Source organism: Thermobia domestica, chromosome 8 (genome assembly GCF_964235325.1).
Source record: "Thermobia domestica chromosome 8, izTheDome1.hap1.1, whole genome shotgun sequence".
Lineage (NCBI taxonomy): Eukaryota > Metazoa > Arthropoda > Insecta > Zygentoma > Lepismatidae > Thermobia > Thermobia domestica.
Window position 1 is genome coordinate 13253072 of NC_137461.1, and position 18890 is coordinate 13271961.

At 35.3% G+C, this 18890-nt stretch overlaps 1 protein-coding gene across 2 annotated transcripts in view; it reads right to left on the minus strand.

The window, feature by feature from the left end:
• LOC145692687 (uncharacterized) overlaps positions 1–18890 on the minus strand; it is a 55256-nt gene that overhangs the window by 11965 nt on the left and 24401 nt on the right. For both annotated transcript variants that reach the window (XM_081768070.1, XM_081768071.1), the window contains exons 9-10: positions 11079–11144; positions 6819–6884 (exon numbers count right to left, since the gene is read on the minus strand). In XM_081768070.1, coding sequence (XP_081624196.1) covers positions 6819–6884; positions 11079–11144 — 132 coding nt within the window. The remainder of the gene's footprint in view (positions 1–6818; positions 6885–11078; positions 11145–18890) is intronic.

Below are 18890 nucleotides of genomic sequence, written 5' to 3' on the forward strand. Positions count from 1 at the left end.
AAGCGCAAAAAGAGAAACCTCATTTCCTGTTGACAATTTTTTGTTTTCTTTAAAATTTGATGTTCACCTTTAGTTGTGATTTTGTAAGACAAACAGGCTCACAAATTGGACTCAAAATATGTGGAGTATATCCTAGTTTAGAAATAAATTCTTATGTCTGCAACGAAAGGACACATAACTATGTATTAATTGACCAACAATCTGTTGTATTAATGTAGAATATGTTCATATCTCAGAATTATCCTATTAAAATCATATTAAATATCTTATTCATTAATGAGATATTTTGCAAGATGCCCGTTATAATCTTTAATATAATATTGTCTCCATCGTACTACTCTGTTACGTGAAGTAATATTTTGTGATTATACTCAACCTATGCTATATTATCAGCATTGATAACAAGTCCTAAAAATTAGAGGACTTTCCCTATCACCATAGTGTTCTGTTATTATTAGTAGTAAATTTTTTGCAACTAACAAGGAGACATACGGAAGTATCATTCAGCGATTTGAATGAAACTTGCATAGTTGTAGAACATTGAAAAATAAGCTCCACGTATTTTTTATTGTCTTAATGGTGGCGGTTTAAAGGTAGAAACCACCCTTTGAATGTTAGGGGTGGTTTCCAATCATAGACAGGAAACAATAATTTAATGTAGAAGAAACCATACTGCAATGAGGGGTTAAGAAAGCTGATTCAGAAACTGACTTCAAAATTACAAAATTCAAAGTGGCGGATCCAATATGGTGATTACAATTACTAAGTCATCTGGTTTAAAATGCTCTGCAATTAGCGAAGAACAAATATAGTTTTCACGGGTTGCTGCGAGAAGGTTGCAGATCGAATTGAAACCTCTTTCTGTACTTATTTTAACGGAATGCTTGAGTCTCTGCATCTCTCACTATTCGGGGTGCTTATTTAAAATAAGTACCCTTACTATTTGGGGTGCTTATTTATAGTGATTTATAGTATATACCCGAAATTTTCGTCTTTACTTTCTTATGGATTGTTGAATATAATAATGAGGATGAAGGTAGGTTGAGTTGATTTTGAGTTTAACGTTTCTTTCAGCAGTGAGGCTATATGAGACGGGACCTACTGATTAACGTGGAATTCGAATCACATGAGCTCCCGCCAGGAAGGGCTAGAAGAATGAACACAATTTTAACTCGATTATATAATGACCGACTAAGTCTAACCATCGATTGGTAGAATATAGTAATGAAAGATAAGTTTCGTTTCTTCATGGCCAACACTAGTTCGTCCACTGAGTGAAAGTTTTGCGATGGGTAGAACTAAAAGATAAACGCCGTGTTGCGAAGTGTGGCGGCCTTAAAAAGAAAGACATATGCTAACTGGGGTATATGGAGTTTTATATCTTTACCTAGGTGGCGTTGCATGACTTCAGGTGCTGCACGCGAAAGGGCTCACAATAAGTAAGCACATCGAATAGTGAGAGGCGAGGGGACTCTATAAATAAGCACCCTGAATAGTGAGAGGGAGGGGACTCACTATAAATTAGCACCCCGAATATTTAGAGATGCAGAAACTAACTTTGATCAAGTATCCAGCTAAAATAAAGAAAGAAAATGGTTTCAAATCGGTCTGCAACCTTCTCGCAGTAACCCCTGTCAACTATAATCGTTCTTCGCTAACTGCAGAGCATTTCAAACCAGAAGACGTTTAGTAATTGTAATCACCATATTGGATCCGTCATTATGAATTTTGTAATTTTGAAGTCAGATTCTTAATTAGTTCTCCTAACCCCTTGGCAGTATGTTTTCTTGTATATTAAATGATTGTTTTCCCTCTATGCTTGAGACCACTTTTAACATTCAAAGGGTGATTTCTATCCTTAAACTTGCGCCATTGCTGAACAAAAAATACGTTTCGCTTATTTTTCGATGTTCCACAAGTATGCAAAGTTTCATTCAAATCGCTGAATGACACTTCCGTAAGTCTCCTTGTGAGAAGCTTCCATGCTCCACGGTCTTTAGTTAACCTTTTCGTCTTCAGGTGCGTTTTTCTTCTTTGATCCTGTTCATCAGTTGTATCTTCCTATGCCTCCTTCCTCTGTCTCCCTCCACCATAGCCTCTTAGCAAGTCTCTCATGATGGATTTCATTTTCAGCCAATATTCCAACTACTTTTCCTTTCAGTTTTCGGTTACATCAATTTTTCTTTTATCCTCCACCACTTCTAACACTCCCTTTCACTTGAAACAGCCGATTCCCTCCATTTTTATCCACATCCACATTTCAGAAGCTTCCCGTCTCTTTTCGTCACTTTTGCATAATGCCCATTTTCCTGTCCCATATAGCACAATAGTCCACACAAAGTATTTTATGAGTACTTCACTTTACTCAATGGCTCACAAAATAGAGTTCTCTTTCTACTAAATGTTTTCTTTCATCTTTCTTGGTGCTTTTATTTCATTTTTACACTTCATATCATCACTAACAATACTACCAAAGTATCGAAAACTAGTCACTTATTCTATTTGTTCCTTCCTACTTCTATACTTGATACACATCGCTTCCATCCAATCATAATGGCTTTTGTCCTTCTAACATTTATTTTCATCCTATATTCTTTGCAGCATTTCCTCAAGTTTTCTAAGATATTTTCAAATTTCTCTTCAGATCTGCAAACCATATATACTCCATTTCCTACCGAAATACCACCCTCCTTAGGAGCGCTCTTTTAAATAATATCTTGTAGATACAAATTAAATAATGCTGGCGAGAGAAAGCTTCCCTGTCCAACTCCTCCTGCAATTACACTTTCCTTTATCATCTATTTACCCATTCTAAAACTTATTTTTGGTTCATATATACGTTTCTTATGAGTCTTCGATACTTTGTTTCCAGCACAGCTTTCTTTAGAACTCCTAACAACAACTCACAATTCAGGTGATCAAAGTCCTTTATAACATTCACCTTTCCTCTTCCTATGAACCTTTCACTGTAACATCTACTCTTATCTCCTCTGGTTCCGAACCGTTCCTCCTTAACTTCTTCACTTGTTATTCCTCACAACCTTTTGTTCAATATTCGAAGCACATCCTACATGATTCTAATAGTTCTATAGTCCTCACATATTTCTGGGTTCGATTTCTCAGACAACGGGAACATGATTGTTTTTAGGAAATCTTTTGGCTACCTTATAGTTTCATATATTTATGACAAAGCCAGGAAAACTATTTCTTGCCCTTATCTCCCGCATTATAAAGCATTTGAATGGTATATTATTTATTCTGGTTGCATTTCCATTCCTAATTTCGAAAACATCTTTCTCAAAGTTTAATATCTTTGCCAAAGACTATTAAAACCTTTTATCACCCCCGTTTCCTTTGTTTTCTACTTTAACATGTAAATTGCACGATGCATCCCTATTCCCATACAAATCTGCAACATATTCATTCCATCTTTCCCAGACTTTGTTCCTCTCGCTGACTATTTCCCCGTTATTATTTTCTACTGTCATAGTTCCATAGATTTCACCTCATTGTACATTCACTCATATTTCCTAGCTTTATTTAATTCCTTAGTGTCCTCACATTTTCTTCCACTGTTTATTCATTTCTATAACTTGTTCCTTACGCTCATTTATATTGATCTGTTTTCACGCTCCCATTTCCATCAGTTTCTGCAACATGCGACTTGTAACCCATCCTTTTTCTGGTCATTGTGTGTTCGAGAATACCTACTACTTTTTCTTCACCCTGCTGTATACAAAGTATGATCCGACAGACTGTTATTACCTGCATCTATTCTTTCCTAGTTTAAATACTTTTCTACTAAGTTTTATATAAAAAAAACTCGTTTTCAAACTTCTCGGTTTTAAACGTTTTGTAGTCTATCTCTTCCACTCTCAAATTTATCAATTAGATATCTACGAGGGTCATTCGAAAAGTAAAGAACGTTTTGCGCTAGCGCGTGCGCGTGTTCCCCCAGCCCCGCTGCCGCTGGGTTATTGACCTGGGTACGCTTTAGCCTCAGTCTGGCACCAGCTGCGATCCGCTACGGCCCGTTATTGCTTCGCTGTGCGACTGTAAAATGTGCGATACAATTACTGATCCCGCCAAGTGTGAGGTTCGTAGTGTGATAAGATTTTTGAATGCAAGAAAAGTGCGTCCGATAGAAATTTATAGACAAATCACTGAGGTGTATGGAAATGTAATGAATGAAGCATCAGTTCGTAAGTGGTGCATTATGTTTAATGACGGACGGACGAATGTGCACGATGAGGAACGCTCGCGCCGGCCTTCTGTTGTGAGTGACGAACTCAAAGGAAGAATTGAGCGGAAAATTCAAGAGGATAGGCAATTCACTATTGATGGGCTGCACAAATTCTTTCCTGAAATTTCAAGAACTTTGTTGTACGAAATTGTCAGTGGTGAACTTGGTTACAAAAAAATTAGTGCAAGGTGGGTGCCTCGACAGTTATCGGAGGAACACAAAACCAAGCGAATGGGAGCCGCATTGACTTTTCTCAGCCGTTACCATAAGGATGGCGATGAACTTTTAAATCGTATTGTTACTGGAGATGAGACATGGATTTCACACATCACTCCAGAAACAAAGCGCCAATCCATGGAATGGCACCATTCAAATTCTCCGACAAAGCCGAAAAAAGCCAAACAAATTTTGAGCACCAGAAAGGTTATGGCTACGGTCTTTTGGGATCGTAAGGGTGTTTTGCTCGTTGACTACATGCAGAGAGGTGAGACCATAAATGCAGCTGCCTACTGTCAGACGTTACGTCGACTTCGCCGCGCGATTCAAAACAAAAGGCGCAGATTGCTGACGAGCGGCGTCATCTTCCTCCACGACAATGCCCGTCCTCACTCTGCGGCATTGACGAGGGACTTGCTTCAGCAGTTTAAGTGGGAAGTTTGGGAGCATCCACCCTATAGTCCAGACTTAGCCCCCAGTGACTTCCACCTATTCCCAAAGTTGAAAGACTTTTTGTGTGGAAGCCACTACGGTAGTGATGATGAACTTAAGGAAGCTGTTAGTGATTGGTTCAACAGTTTGGTGGCAACTGTGTATGCCGAAGGCATAGAAAAACTTGTACCACAGTATGACAAGTGTTTCAATTTACACGGCGACTATGTCGAAAAGTAACTTAAGTATCACATAGTATGTAACACAAATTTCGCCTTTGTATATCAGTTATTAAAGTGTTTATACAAAAACGTTCTTTACTTTCCGAATGACCCTCGTACTTCGGCAGAACAAGGCCATTATCAAAAAGTAAGATAATATTTGCCAATCCCAGTGCTCCCAGAGTCCTATACTCTACAGGCAGAAACGGATTTGTAACACTTTGAGCCACAGCCTGGGTCATCAATTGATGATACGTCCGCCGATGATGAAGATCGTTCAGCTGATTTACCTCATCGACAACCTCACTTCATTACTCAGTCGGAATTGAGTGATCTGATTAGGAATTTGCATTTGCCTAAGAGTATATCTAAACTTCTTGGATCTCGACTTCAGTAGTGGAATCTCTTAGAAAAAGCGTAAAAATCGCTTCTTACAGGACGAGGCAGTGAACTTTGAAATTACGTTTTGCAGAAGGTGAAAACTTAGTGTTTGGGTCTGATTCAAATGTATTGATGATACAACTGAAGATGTCATGTGACGTAGAAAAATGGAGACTGTTTAGTTGGGAAAAGAACGAAACAATCGATCAGTTTTACTGATGTTACAATTTAATATCGAAAATCCTCCCAAATCTACCTCCTTGATACAACTGTTTATGATTTAGAACTTTTCACCTCTGTAACCTCTCAGAAGAAATGTGCATGCTAAAACAAAAATCCTCTCCATCCCTCTGAACTTTCGGAAACTGATAAAATTAGGTGGGGTCCCCCCGAAAACTGTGAGTGATGTGAAAAAACGGAGGTCATATTCGGATTTAGAAAGTTATTTTACATAAGAATAAGCAGAAATTATGTCAGAGCTCGAATTTGCTTTAGGCCTGCGATATTTGACAATGTTATATTAATAACGGAGCTTTTACATTATGTTAAATATTTTTCTTCGTATTGACCTCTTAAATAACCTTCAGCTAAGCACATTTTTTTAAAAAAAATATAGAATAATAGAAATTTAGTTCGCTTAAATATTTTACAACATGTAATACATTAAAATCAACTATATGCTAATGACACATAGAGAAATGTAATATGTTTGTATGGTTTGACAGTAACTTTGGTTCATTTTAGACCCTCATTATTTCAAATTTGCACTATTTTGTATCTAAATCACACTATAACTCTTCCGAAATCTTAATCTGCATATTCTTGCAAGTTATATAAGCCTAACAGGTAAGAGCTCCTCCGTGGCTAAGCGGTTAGCGTACGCGTTTTTGGCGTGGGAGACCCGGGTTCGATTCCCGGCGGGAGCTTATGTGGTTCGGATTCCACGTTAATGAGTAGGTCCACGTCTCATATAGCCCCGCTGCTGAAAGGGACGCTAAACTAAAAATCAATCACCGAACAAGTAAGTTATCAGTATTCAGACTACTTGACAAAGTACTAACTGGTAGACTTAACTGAATATTTTTAAGTCATATGCAACTAGTAAACACATCATCATAATCGATCGTAGCATTATAAATTAAAAACTAAATAGATATTTAATACCACATATTTCGAACATTTTTGTTATTATAAAATTTATTTTATAAAAAGAAAAGAACTAATATTATTATAACTCAAAATTCCTGTAGATCCCTATTATCGTTATGTAAAATTAACTTGTTATATGAAAGTGAGTATGTATAATTGAACTTTAAATATCTGACCTTGTCCATTATTTCCAACGTTTTTTGAAATTCCAAACATAATTCCAGCCAGAAGTTTCCCGTCTTCTGTTGACAAAGAGAATGAAAATCATTTTTATTGACTGGATACATAAGAAAAGATTTTATAACATACAAGGTGGACCATTTATATCTTGATATGCCTTCGTAACTTTTGAATTAACGAATTAATGATAATGCTAATCTATTATACTATACAAATACCGGCAGAGGAACATTATTTAGTATACTCTGTGATACATCACGGAAAACAGTGTCGTCAGCACAACATAACATGATGATATGGTGGGTAAAATAAGGCAGTAAAGAAATATACAATGTAATGTTGAATTCCAAAAATCTATTGTGGTGATTTATGCTCGGAAAATAAGAAAAATCATGAATGCCATGCGGTTGTTAGCGACTAAACATTGAAGCTAATATCCGTAACATGTTTGCGAAGTCTATCATTCAACAGTAGCAAAGAAACTCAGATAAACTAAGAGAGGCAAGAATGCAGATAAATTACCGAGAATTATGGAAATTGTCGCTTCTGTTTTACAGAGCTACAAAAGATGTAAAATTTTGGCATCTAAATACGGCTGAACTTTGGACGGTAACAGACACATTCTACTAATGGTTGGATCTGTCCTAGATATGTTGCCAGATTGAGCGTTTCACGAATAAGTTTATGCTGACTGTGCTCTGCTTAATTGCTACAATGATCGAAGAAAATAACAAATGACAACTCATTCAAACACTTGCGGAACGCAAATTCTTACCAGAAGAATTTAGTACCCATCACGTTCAATATATAAAAGAAGAAGAAAAAGAAATTATTGAGAAATGGAGAAAAACTTTTTCCTTCTGGAGAAATTGAGATAGGTTTGCAACACTTATGCTACGCAAACATAAGCTCAGTGACACTCATCATATATATTCACAGATAACATAAAAACTATTTCCAGATATTACCTAAACAGAAGATGGGAAAATGTTGCCCTATGTGTACGTATATATAAATGTGAAGTTACCCTCCTAAATTGTCTACGATAGTTTTATAAATTTTTCCGTTTTTCGTTATTGCCTAAAGAAACGTGGTCAGAAACTCTTGAATGACACCCAATGCTCCGGTGTACGAGAACAAAGAACGTATTAAAATTTGGCAACAGTGTATTTGTTACTTTATAAATATGTATATGGAGAATTTGGCTGGTGTTAGTAGATTAAATTACTCTTATTGTACATTATCAGGAACAGTATATCTCAAGTAATCAAACTCCTTTGTTCACTAACAATCTGTAAACTTTATTTTTACTTGTAATCGTACCTTTGTTCTTAAATCATCTTAACAACGTATCATTTCAATCTTACGAATTCATATAATTATTATACTCTTTCAAATCTTTGTCCTTACCACATATACTCAAAATCTTCCATGTACCTTGTTTACCTTAGCAACGACCACAGACTATCTAATATAACCCTTAGGCTACATAGGCATGTGTACTCTTTTGTGACACTTCCTCCAACCTGCCAACAGTATTCTTTCTCCCCTTTAGCCACCACCTCTGTTGCTCAGTAGTTTGCATGATTGAGCGTGGTGTAAGGCATAATATCTTTGTGTAGTTACAGTAACATTTCAAGTGTTTCTGTGATTTTAACAATGCTTCGAGGTTGTGTTGACCAAACAGATAATTTTTGTTAACCCATAACAACACAGCCCGTCTCCGAGACTGCTCAAGGTGCCACTCACTAGCTTTTTTTCTTTTCCCCTGTTGCAAAATTAGATGGCGCTACCACCTAATCTTTCCTTGTGCTGCTGCCGTTGCAACCTCACTGTAGTGTGTTTATAGCTCTTATAGGGGTCACATGACTAATTGTTCATTCTGGCTTGCCGTCTGAGAGAAGAGTGTGTTTTGTAACGTAATGCATGTTGTCCCTGATCCTTCGCTGCCTGTGATCTTAAACGGAATGTTGTTACCCAGTGGTTGGAGAATGAAGAAGGGAGTGATGAAGAATTGACAGTTGATGAAAACTTTGTTTTAGAATCGGACCATGATGCAAATACCATGATCGGATCATGAATAGGACCATGGGTGTTCTGTTAATATTTGCCGATATTGTACAAAGTAAAAAGTAAAAGCTAGCAAAACAACTTGATGTTTTTTGCTTTAAGAACATTAATTAATCTTGATCATAGCTGAAATGGAAAAGATATTGCCTTTGGTACAGTTTATAGCAACTCAAATATTGAAATTTACAGCAGAGTTTAATTTTTCCTTTAAAAGTATGACTTTTTAGACACTCTGTATTTTTTCTTAAAACGTTTACCTTTGTATAAGTTTGTGTATTTTTCATAAAAAGGATCCTTTGAATTTTTTAAATGTGAATGATCTTGTTTCTGTGGACTATAGTAAAAGTGTTTTTTTTTTACTAGTAATACAGTACTATAAAAAAGGCAAAAGATTTCCTCAATGTATTTTGTATTTGTAATAGTTATCATGTAACAAAATTTTGTAATTACTATTTGCATTTAGAGCTCCTCCGTGGCTTAGCGGTTAGCGTACGCGCCTTTGGCGTGGGAGACCCGGGTTCGATTCCCGGCGGGAGCTCATGTGGTTCGGATTCCACGTTAATCAGTAGGTCCACGTCTCATATAGCCTAGCTGCTGAACGGGACGTTAAAGTCAAAATCAACTCAACTATTTGCAATTTTTTTGTTAAGTAAATATTGACAGAGAATAAAAATACACATTTTTTATTGTTCAGTACAAACATTGGTTAACAACGACTGTAAATTCCAGAGAGAGTCTCACAGACGAGCTTGGGTTGTTATGTCAAAAATATGGAGTGTGTTGTTAGTAGTTGAGCCTGTTATGAACACACATTGAAGACTAACAGGGAAAAAATTAACACCTCTGGTGAAGAAGGCTAACGAACTACACTTCTACAGCAAGATTGGTAGAGATAATCAGTGTATAATAACTGTGTCTTGCGTTTTCGAACATCGCTGAAAACAAACACCCAACTAACATGTCATTTGCTGTACGGATGATATGGCACCGCCCAGCCGACCACGTAAATAACTGATAATTCTGTGCTGTAAACATTCAAAGCATGAAAGCAAAGCATTCAAAGCATAGCCAAATGAATATCCTGACAATATTTCGTCTGCAAATATGATCTATGCAGAGAAGTGATACAGACAGAGTTTCTTCAGATTTCAAATTGGTTGATGGGAACATGTCACATTTTATAACTCAAAATGGATGAAATTACCTTGTTCGAGACTTAAATCTAAGTAGGTCACAACCTGAGATTCTTGGATATAGGCTTAAAGATTGAATTTGCTTGATAGACGTGCAATTGACTGTTCGTACAGGAAGCTGCATGCGCTATTCAGTAATTTTTACCAACAAAATACATTTTGTTTTAGTTCTGATACTAGTGGCTTGTTCGCAGCTCTTGGCAAGTCTCATGTAACACAGGAATGAAGACGTTTTCTCGATACCTCAATGAGCAGTATTAAGGCTATATTAATACACAATGAGATTGTCTTCCGAGCTGTACCAATTGTTTTGTCATACAGATGAGAGAAACACATGACTTCGTGAAACTTTTACTAGAAAAGGTTCAGTACAACCAGGATCTTCCTCTCCAAGCTTAAATCCAAGTGTAGATTGAGCGGAATTATGTGTCTTTTCACTAGCGTGGGGTGTTCGGAGAGGAAGCGGCCCACTTAGATTTTAGTCAAGTGAATTTAAAGCAACTATACTACTTTGTATATGTGACTTTTGTAGGAAAGAGAATTTTGATTTTGATTCATCCGACGCCCCAGATTTAAAAAGCTACGACGCCAGTGGTCTGTTTTATGTAAGATAATAACACTCATTAAGTCTTGAAAATGTTAATTTGGTATCATTTTGTTATGCTTACTTTTAGATCTTAATTACTTTATTAAAATTAGCTCCTACTTTCTAACTATAATAAAATAGAAAATCACATACAATTCAATGGCAACCATAGTATTAAACTGAATCCATTTTAAGATATTTTACTATTTTTATATGTAAATTCCATAATACAAAATTATAATAATGCATTACTCTGAATAATATAAAAGCTATAAATCTAAAACTATTTTAAAACTATAGTACACTTTCCAATTATACACACAAATATATACTAGGTTTGATAAACTTGTTTTTCAGAAATGCTCATTTTTATGTATAAAGAATTATATAATCATATGCATACTTACCGTTGCCATTACCATTTTTATGGAAGTTATTAGCATTCCGTGGAATTCGACTTAAAGAGTCATTAACTGTAAAAATAGAGAAAGTTAATATTAGTTCATCAATATCTTTATTCATGAACGTTGATTTCCATCTATAGGAAAGCTGACAACATGTGGGAAATGGGATTGTCATAAAATATGAAAGTGAGACCTTTTCGAAATGCGTAGCTGGGATTAACTAGAAATGATAAAGATACAATTAGCAAAGAGATTTGTTACCTGAAGGGAATGAAACGATCGGTTTGCTATTTCTACTATTTATTTAATATCAACCACTGCTTCATGTAGACATAAAACTGCAATACTGAAGAAGCGGCACTTTTCAAACTTAGGAAATTAGAGATTGGTTTTTGATTTGTTGTTCGTACATAAATTTTTAAACGGTAAAATTGATTGTCCAGAATTAGTTTCACAAGTATTATTACGTGTTCCAACAGGTAAGACTAGAACACCAAACACTGAGACATTCTATTGTAGAAAAGCAAGAAATACATATTACGAAAGTCTTCCCTGTGCAGAATGTGGGCTTCATATAACGAAATGATTAGATTTTATGTAGAAGATGTGTTTAGTATGTCCGAAAACAAGTTCAAAATAATTGTCAGGCAATAACTTTTGGTGAATTAATCGACATATATTTGTGTATGTATATAATGTGTGTATAACAGTGCATGCTAGATAATTATGTACTGAGCATAACCACTATAACTGGGCATTAAGCCTGTTGTGCTGTCCTTATGAATAATTAAATAAATAAATAAATTATATATGTTACATTGTTGCTGTGGGTACGGAGCTAGGAGAAGAAAAGCATACACTTTTCTTGTAAATTTTACACGTTCTTTATAATTGAAGTACTTTCATATGATGCATGTATAGTTTTTGCTTGCAATAATAATTTACATAATATTAACCTATTAATTTTGTTAGCAAAGTTTCATAATTCTTTGTATGTATTATGTCTCAGGTTGTTTGGCTATATAAGCGAAACTAATTTCCCCGATCGATCAATTGTTTTCGCGTTCTTTGGATTATAGACAACAAAATGCAAAATTATTTAATACAGCTACTTGCCGAAAGAATTTAGATTATTATACGTGCACAGATTCTTGTCAATTTCATAGGAACACCTAAAGAATTTTAACATAGGATATGAATATGGCATAGGACAACTTTAGCTCTCAGAACAGCTATGATACGACATAAATGAGGTCATAGAGGAGGTTAATAGCAGCATGTAATTTATTACCCTATTCAGCAAATCAAACAGTTTCATGTGACTGGATCAAGGCAAAAAATTTACACCGGTTTTGTATCACCAAATTAGAAAACAAAATACAACTATACTCAACTGTGGATAATTGTTGGAACTGAAAGAGAGTTTACCTTCTCCGATATTTCTGACAGCATACCGAAATGGATTCATCTGTGTGAATGATTAAATTACTTTTGCTAAATATTTTCCCCGGAAACAACATCAGTAACATTGTGTAAGATTCCCTGAAATGGTTGCAAAATTACTTACTGGGACACAGCTGAATACAAAGAAAACTAGGTTCACATCACCTTGGTGCCGAAACGTTTCATTGTTATGAGAATAATCTGTAGATCATACTCGTCTGTGGGCATCCAATACACATAAATGTAAAACGTGGTTTGAAAGAAGATGTGATTTGATTCAGAAATCGTATCACACAATTTAGTCATCACCGAGTCAAACTGCATATTCCCTATGTCATTGACAACACGCTAGAGCCTTATGGTCCGTTATAAAGGTTTTTCCGTGCAACATAACTTCATATGTCCATGTCATGTAAGTAGCATCAGTCTTTGAAGCTCAACAGAGGCTGTGGGAGTTAAAGCTTGAGTTCCTCCATCGCTTTCACCGTAGTCGCACAACGCTTTTGAGTGATAATCCTTTTGAATGGTCTGCGATATTTGTCACTACTAGTTTTCTTCTGATCACTGTTCATCTACGATAATATGGTTTGCTGTGTTTTAGACTGTCATCACGTTGACTGTCATTGCCTTGTGTCATACGTAACTATAAGGTTAGCATTTTTTTTATATCTAAGCAGCAATAACTTCCCTTTTCTATATCGGGAAGGTTGCCGATTTTACATTGTAATTATTTGATCAGTTGACTGTACACTAACGTTCTGTCGCTACTAACCAAGGAAGAAGTAACACAATCAAATACAACTAAAATAAAGAAAATGATAAACATTTTGTTCTAATATTGTAGTCCGTAAAAAAAAAGATATATTGCTAAGTAAAATGTTTAAAAAATTTTACATTTTTATAAGCAAATATATACATTTTAATGTAACTAATGTGCATTCAAACATGTAAAACTATCAACATCTACAAGGTGTTTTCAATATTAACGAATTCTAGTTATAAATAAAAATTAACGAGTTCGTGAGTCATGTTCTCTTGAAATGTTTTACAAGCCTCCTTAAGAGATTACTAAATTTGGCTGTATAAAAGAAACGAAAAAAATGAAAATTCTTTATAACAAACGGCAGATAATCAAAGCCTAAGCAGTGCCATAGTAAACATCCACGTTAATACGGTCACTACATATCCTTTTGCTCCGATGCTGATCCTAATATATGTTGATATCTTCGTGATTGTCCTTTATAAAGTCACTTTATTATTTGCACGAAATATGATATCCAGGTTTTATTTTGTTCACGATGAGAATCAAAAGAAGTATGAATTATAAATAATTAGGACTTTTTAACCCGAGAAAGCCCATGCTAATTACCCTTAAAAAGCCCAGGGGGTGCCTCTGAGGCTCTCTGCTGCATATACAAGCTACCTGAACTCACCGCGACCATTTGTATTTTCCGTCATTAATAGTTAAGACTACTCACTACTTCGCTATGATATCATTAAATAATAGAATCAAATAATAGTATCAAATAATTAGAAAAGTACATAATTCAATAGGAGCCTCAGAGGCACCATTTGGGCCTTTAAGTTAGTATAAAAAATAACGCTATTTTTTCTGAGGTAATGTAAAACAAAGTGCTTAGGAAACGCAATCAGAGGGTGTATTTCGAAGAGATAGAAGAATTCTAGAGCGCAGAACACGAGACGAAATATCTATTAAAAATAATGGCATTAAATATTGACCAGGATGCCTCCGAGGCACCCCTTGGGCCTTTACGTCAATATAAAAAATAACCCTGTTTTTTCTGAAGTAAAATACGCAAACGTATGAACAACTCAATCAGGGGGCATATTCCAAAGGGATGGGAGCATTCTAGAGCGGAAGACACGCGACGAAACATCTATTAAGAATAATTGTATTAAAAGAGGACCAGGGTGCCTCTGAGTCACTCATGGGCTTTCTCGGGTTAATAAATTATAAAATTTACCTTTAGTCCACAGCAGGAAGGAGGCTTGGCAGCAACAACTAGTTTAAAGCAGAAGAGTAATTTGTATTTACATAAATATTATAGAATGATTATTAGAAAAAATAAATTGCATTTCTTAGGGGATGGGGAATGGCGGAAGCTTCAAAACGAGGAACTACATAGTTTATACGGTTTACCCAACATTGTTAGGGTCGTCATTTCTAGGAGGCTTAGGTGGACAGGTCATGTAGCTAGAATGGAAGAAAGTAGAAACGCTTTCAAAGTCTTGACTGGTAGACCCATAGGAAAACGACCATTAGGATGACCTAGGCGCAGATGGGAGGACAATATTAAGATGGATCTCGCAGAGATAGGAATACAAAGTAGAAACTGGATGCAATTAGCTAAGAATAGAAGTCAGTGGAGAGCTTTTGTGAACGCGGCACTGAACCTCCGGGTTCCATAGGCCATAGAGTTAGTTAGTTAGTTAGTTAGGGGCAGCTAATTTATTAGCTTAACTGTTTGATTCCATTTAAATAGTATTTCAATCAGTAGTAAAATTGTCCCTCATTTCCATTCGCAATTAGACTCCGATAATCAAGTATTGAAAACTTTCTATTCTGATATAACGAAATTTTCCTTAATATGTCAATAAAATTCACAAATATATTCTTGTTTAGAATCAATATATACTTTTTTCGATAATCTCTTATTATGGAAAATTAACTACGTAAGTTTAAATTTATTTTGTATTTTTCATACTATAATTCTCTCCAAATAGTTTTCAAGTGGCTGTAATTTTGGAATAGTATTATGAAAATTCATATGTGTTTCCTTTACATATTTCTAAGACGTCTTAACAAAGTTTCCTTACAACTTATTTTCCATAAGTAGAAGCTTTGCTTTGTATATACTTAAACACAAACAAGCTATTTCCTAAGCAAAACAATATACTCACATTTAAAAAACTACATACGTGTTACAGTTTCGCCAACTAACACGTATGTATTTTTTTAATGTGAATATATTGTTTTGCTCAGCAAATTGTTTGTGCTTACAACTTACAAAGTATACTACAGAACTTTACGAGATATGTTAACGAAATTTGTTATGTGTAGAGTTTTAATCAGTAATTGTATTCACACTGCATTTGTATAACTTTAGATATGAAATTGACGAAAAATATTTTAATAAATACATCTTTTAGACATGGTTATTCTTTAATTTAAGGTACAATGTGACTGAAACTTAAACGAGTAATCCAACACCACAAAATATAGATTTAAGGGTGGAAAACGTCCATAATTACTTCGGTTAATTCGTGAAAACTAGAAACAAATTATTGAGGTAAGTTTAGTATTTGATAAGGAAAGAAGTGAAATGCTTAGAATATCAGAGAAAGACATGTAAGACAATACTTTCTCATTCTTCTACTAAATCTATTCTTGAGAGCAGCGGTAGAGTTCACCTCAGGTGCATGGGGTCCCTGTTTCGATCCCAGATCGTACCAAGTGAAGTTTGTGGTGGATAAATACAATGCGCATGGGTTTTCTCGGGGTTCTCCCGTTTCCTCCCACTTTCTTCATTCCACCATTTCATTCATTTCTCATCATCACAGTCTCCTTTAGCCTAACAGGCATAATCGTGGGACGTAAAACTCAAAGATTTCATTTCATTTATTTTAAATTTATTCTTGCTGCTCCGGGACAGTTACTTAGTACCAAGTTTAACAATGCATGTGGTTCTTCAAAGTAATTTGAGAGTTTGTAATTATAAAATTGAAGTCTTACAGAGCCTGGAGAGTAATGATAGAACAAAACCTACCCAATCAGCAGTTCACACGTTTGCCCGAATGCTTGACTATACAGCGTTCCTCAACCGAGTACGTTTCAGTTATTAGGTTTAAATGAAACTGACCACACTAATTTGGGAATCAGTGACCCCGAAAATTACACGAATTTACCAGATATTTCCTAATGTAAATATGATGTATGAGATCATGAATGGCGGAAACTTCTTAACGAGGAACTGCATAGTTTATTACGTTTACCAAACATTGTTAAGGTCATAAAATCTAGGAGGCTTAAGTGGGCAGGTCACGTAGCCAGAGCGGAAAAAAGTAGGAAAGCTTTCAAGGTTTTAACTGGAAATCCAATCGGAAAACGACCATTAGGATGACCTAGGCGGAGATGAAGGACAATATTAAGATGGATCTCTTAGAAATAGAAATACAATGTAGAAACTGGATCCAGTTGGCTAAGGATAGAAGTCAATGGAGAACTTTTTTGAACGCAACATTGAACCTCAGGGTTACATATGCCATAGATTTAGTTAGTTATTTGGATTTTAGGATACATACACAAACCAATCGTTGGTTCGGTTTTCTTCATAACTTGACCTCGAAAAAAATGAAATAATATCTTTTAGTTCAACACCCTTCGATTGTGCCCTTTATGTTAAGGGCGACGGATGATTAAGGGAAGTAAATGACAACGTAAGAATTGGTGGAATGCAAATATGGGACGAAATTTGAGTATCTTAAAAAAACAACAGATGTGAGGTTGTCCACCCCAAAGTTACTTGGTCGTATCGATAAATAGACTCCAGGCACGAAAGGTAATACCTTAATCTTGATCGTCACTATTGCAAATGTTTATCATAACCCATATTGCTTAAGGGGCCGCGGTGGCTCAGTGGTAGAGCGTTTACCTCTGGTGCTTGGGGTCCCGGGTTCGATCCCAGCCCCCGCCAAGTGAACTTTGTGGTGGACAAACACCGTGTGCGTGGGTTTTCTCGGGGTTCTCCCGTTTCCTCCCACTTCCTTCATTCCACAATTTCATTCATTACTCATATTCACCGTCTTTTTTAGCCTAACCGGCATAACCGTGGGACGTAAAACTCAAAGATTTCATTTAATTTTTTCCATATTACTTAAACATGACACACTACTGCATAACAAGCTTCAGCTCCAAACCATTTTCAAGTAACATGGTACACCACATTTTTGGTGAATTCATATCTCTGAGTTCCTGAGGAATATTATCTGCTTTCGTTTCAGATTACAGCATGTAGGGTACAATTCTATCCCTTAAAGGGACAAACAACCTTGCTGCTGACTTCCCCATTAAAGGATAAGCATAAATATATTCGAATTATGTATTGAAAATTATCTTTTAATATGCAGATTAGAATCTAGTAATAATGTGACGAATCGACATTTGAAAATTCCTTTTGACGGATTCACGTATTATTTATCTGATGGAGCTTAAGTGTTATGTAAAACGACATTCCCTTCTCAGTATGTGCATTATATATATTCCAAGCAATTTTATATATTAGTTTGAGAGTTAGATAATTTTTTGTGTAAATAATTCAGCAAAATATATTAAATATTGATTAATTTGTACCCTAAATCAATGTTCCTTTTTCTTTATGAAAATAATTTAACATGATGTTCTGTTGATACAGAACTAAGACGTATTTTAATATTTGTACTATATGATATGTGTTATTAACGAAATAACTCATCTCTTTCATAGAAAGAAATGTTATTTTCTTTTCATGAGAGATAAAAGACGTTTTCCGAAAAAAGATGTCATGTATCAAATCATTATATTTATTATTCATTTATTTGCACATTACAGAAAATTAGAAAAATGTTTATTTGGTATTATATTGTAATGCATAGGAAGACACACAGTAGATCTGAGAATATAAAACTATAATAATGAGAAAGTTATACAGGGTGTTTAAAAATATCACCTACAATATCTGGGAGGTGATTGCTGACATCTAAATAAGAGGAAAGGTATAGACCATCCTGGGTGCACAAATGCTTCCTTCCGAAGTTACAGGCTGCCGATAACATGGAAAGATGAATTTCGAAAGTTCATACTTTGAAAACAATGGGACCTACCGTAGTCAGGTCAAGACTTTACTTGGGAACTAACACGTGCACTATCCAAAAATACATATTTCAGAATCTTAAAGTACTCACGCAACAATTTTTATAAAGGGAGTTTGGCTACAGGCATATAATTCGAAGTATTCACCAACTATATCTATAAAAAATGTTGAGGAATTACGGAAGGATTGTGAAACTTGGACATTTGGATAGAGTACATACTAGTACCTAAGTGAAGTCTCGAGAAGACAACGGTAGATCACATAATTTTGGACCTGACAAACTTTAAATTTCATTTGTTCATATTTTCGGCAGCCTATAACTCCGAAAGGAAGAATTTCTGCAACCAGAGTGTTCAATACTTTTTGTCTTATCTTGTTGTCAGGAATCACCTCTCAAACATCTTAGATATTTTGTTGAAAAATCCTGTACAACCATCCTAGTAAAACATTTATAGAATCAACATTGTTTTGATTCTTTATAAAATATCCTATTCCATTCTCT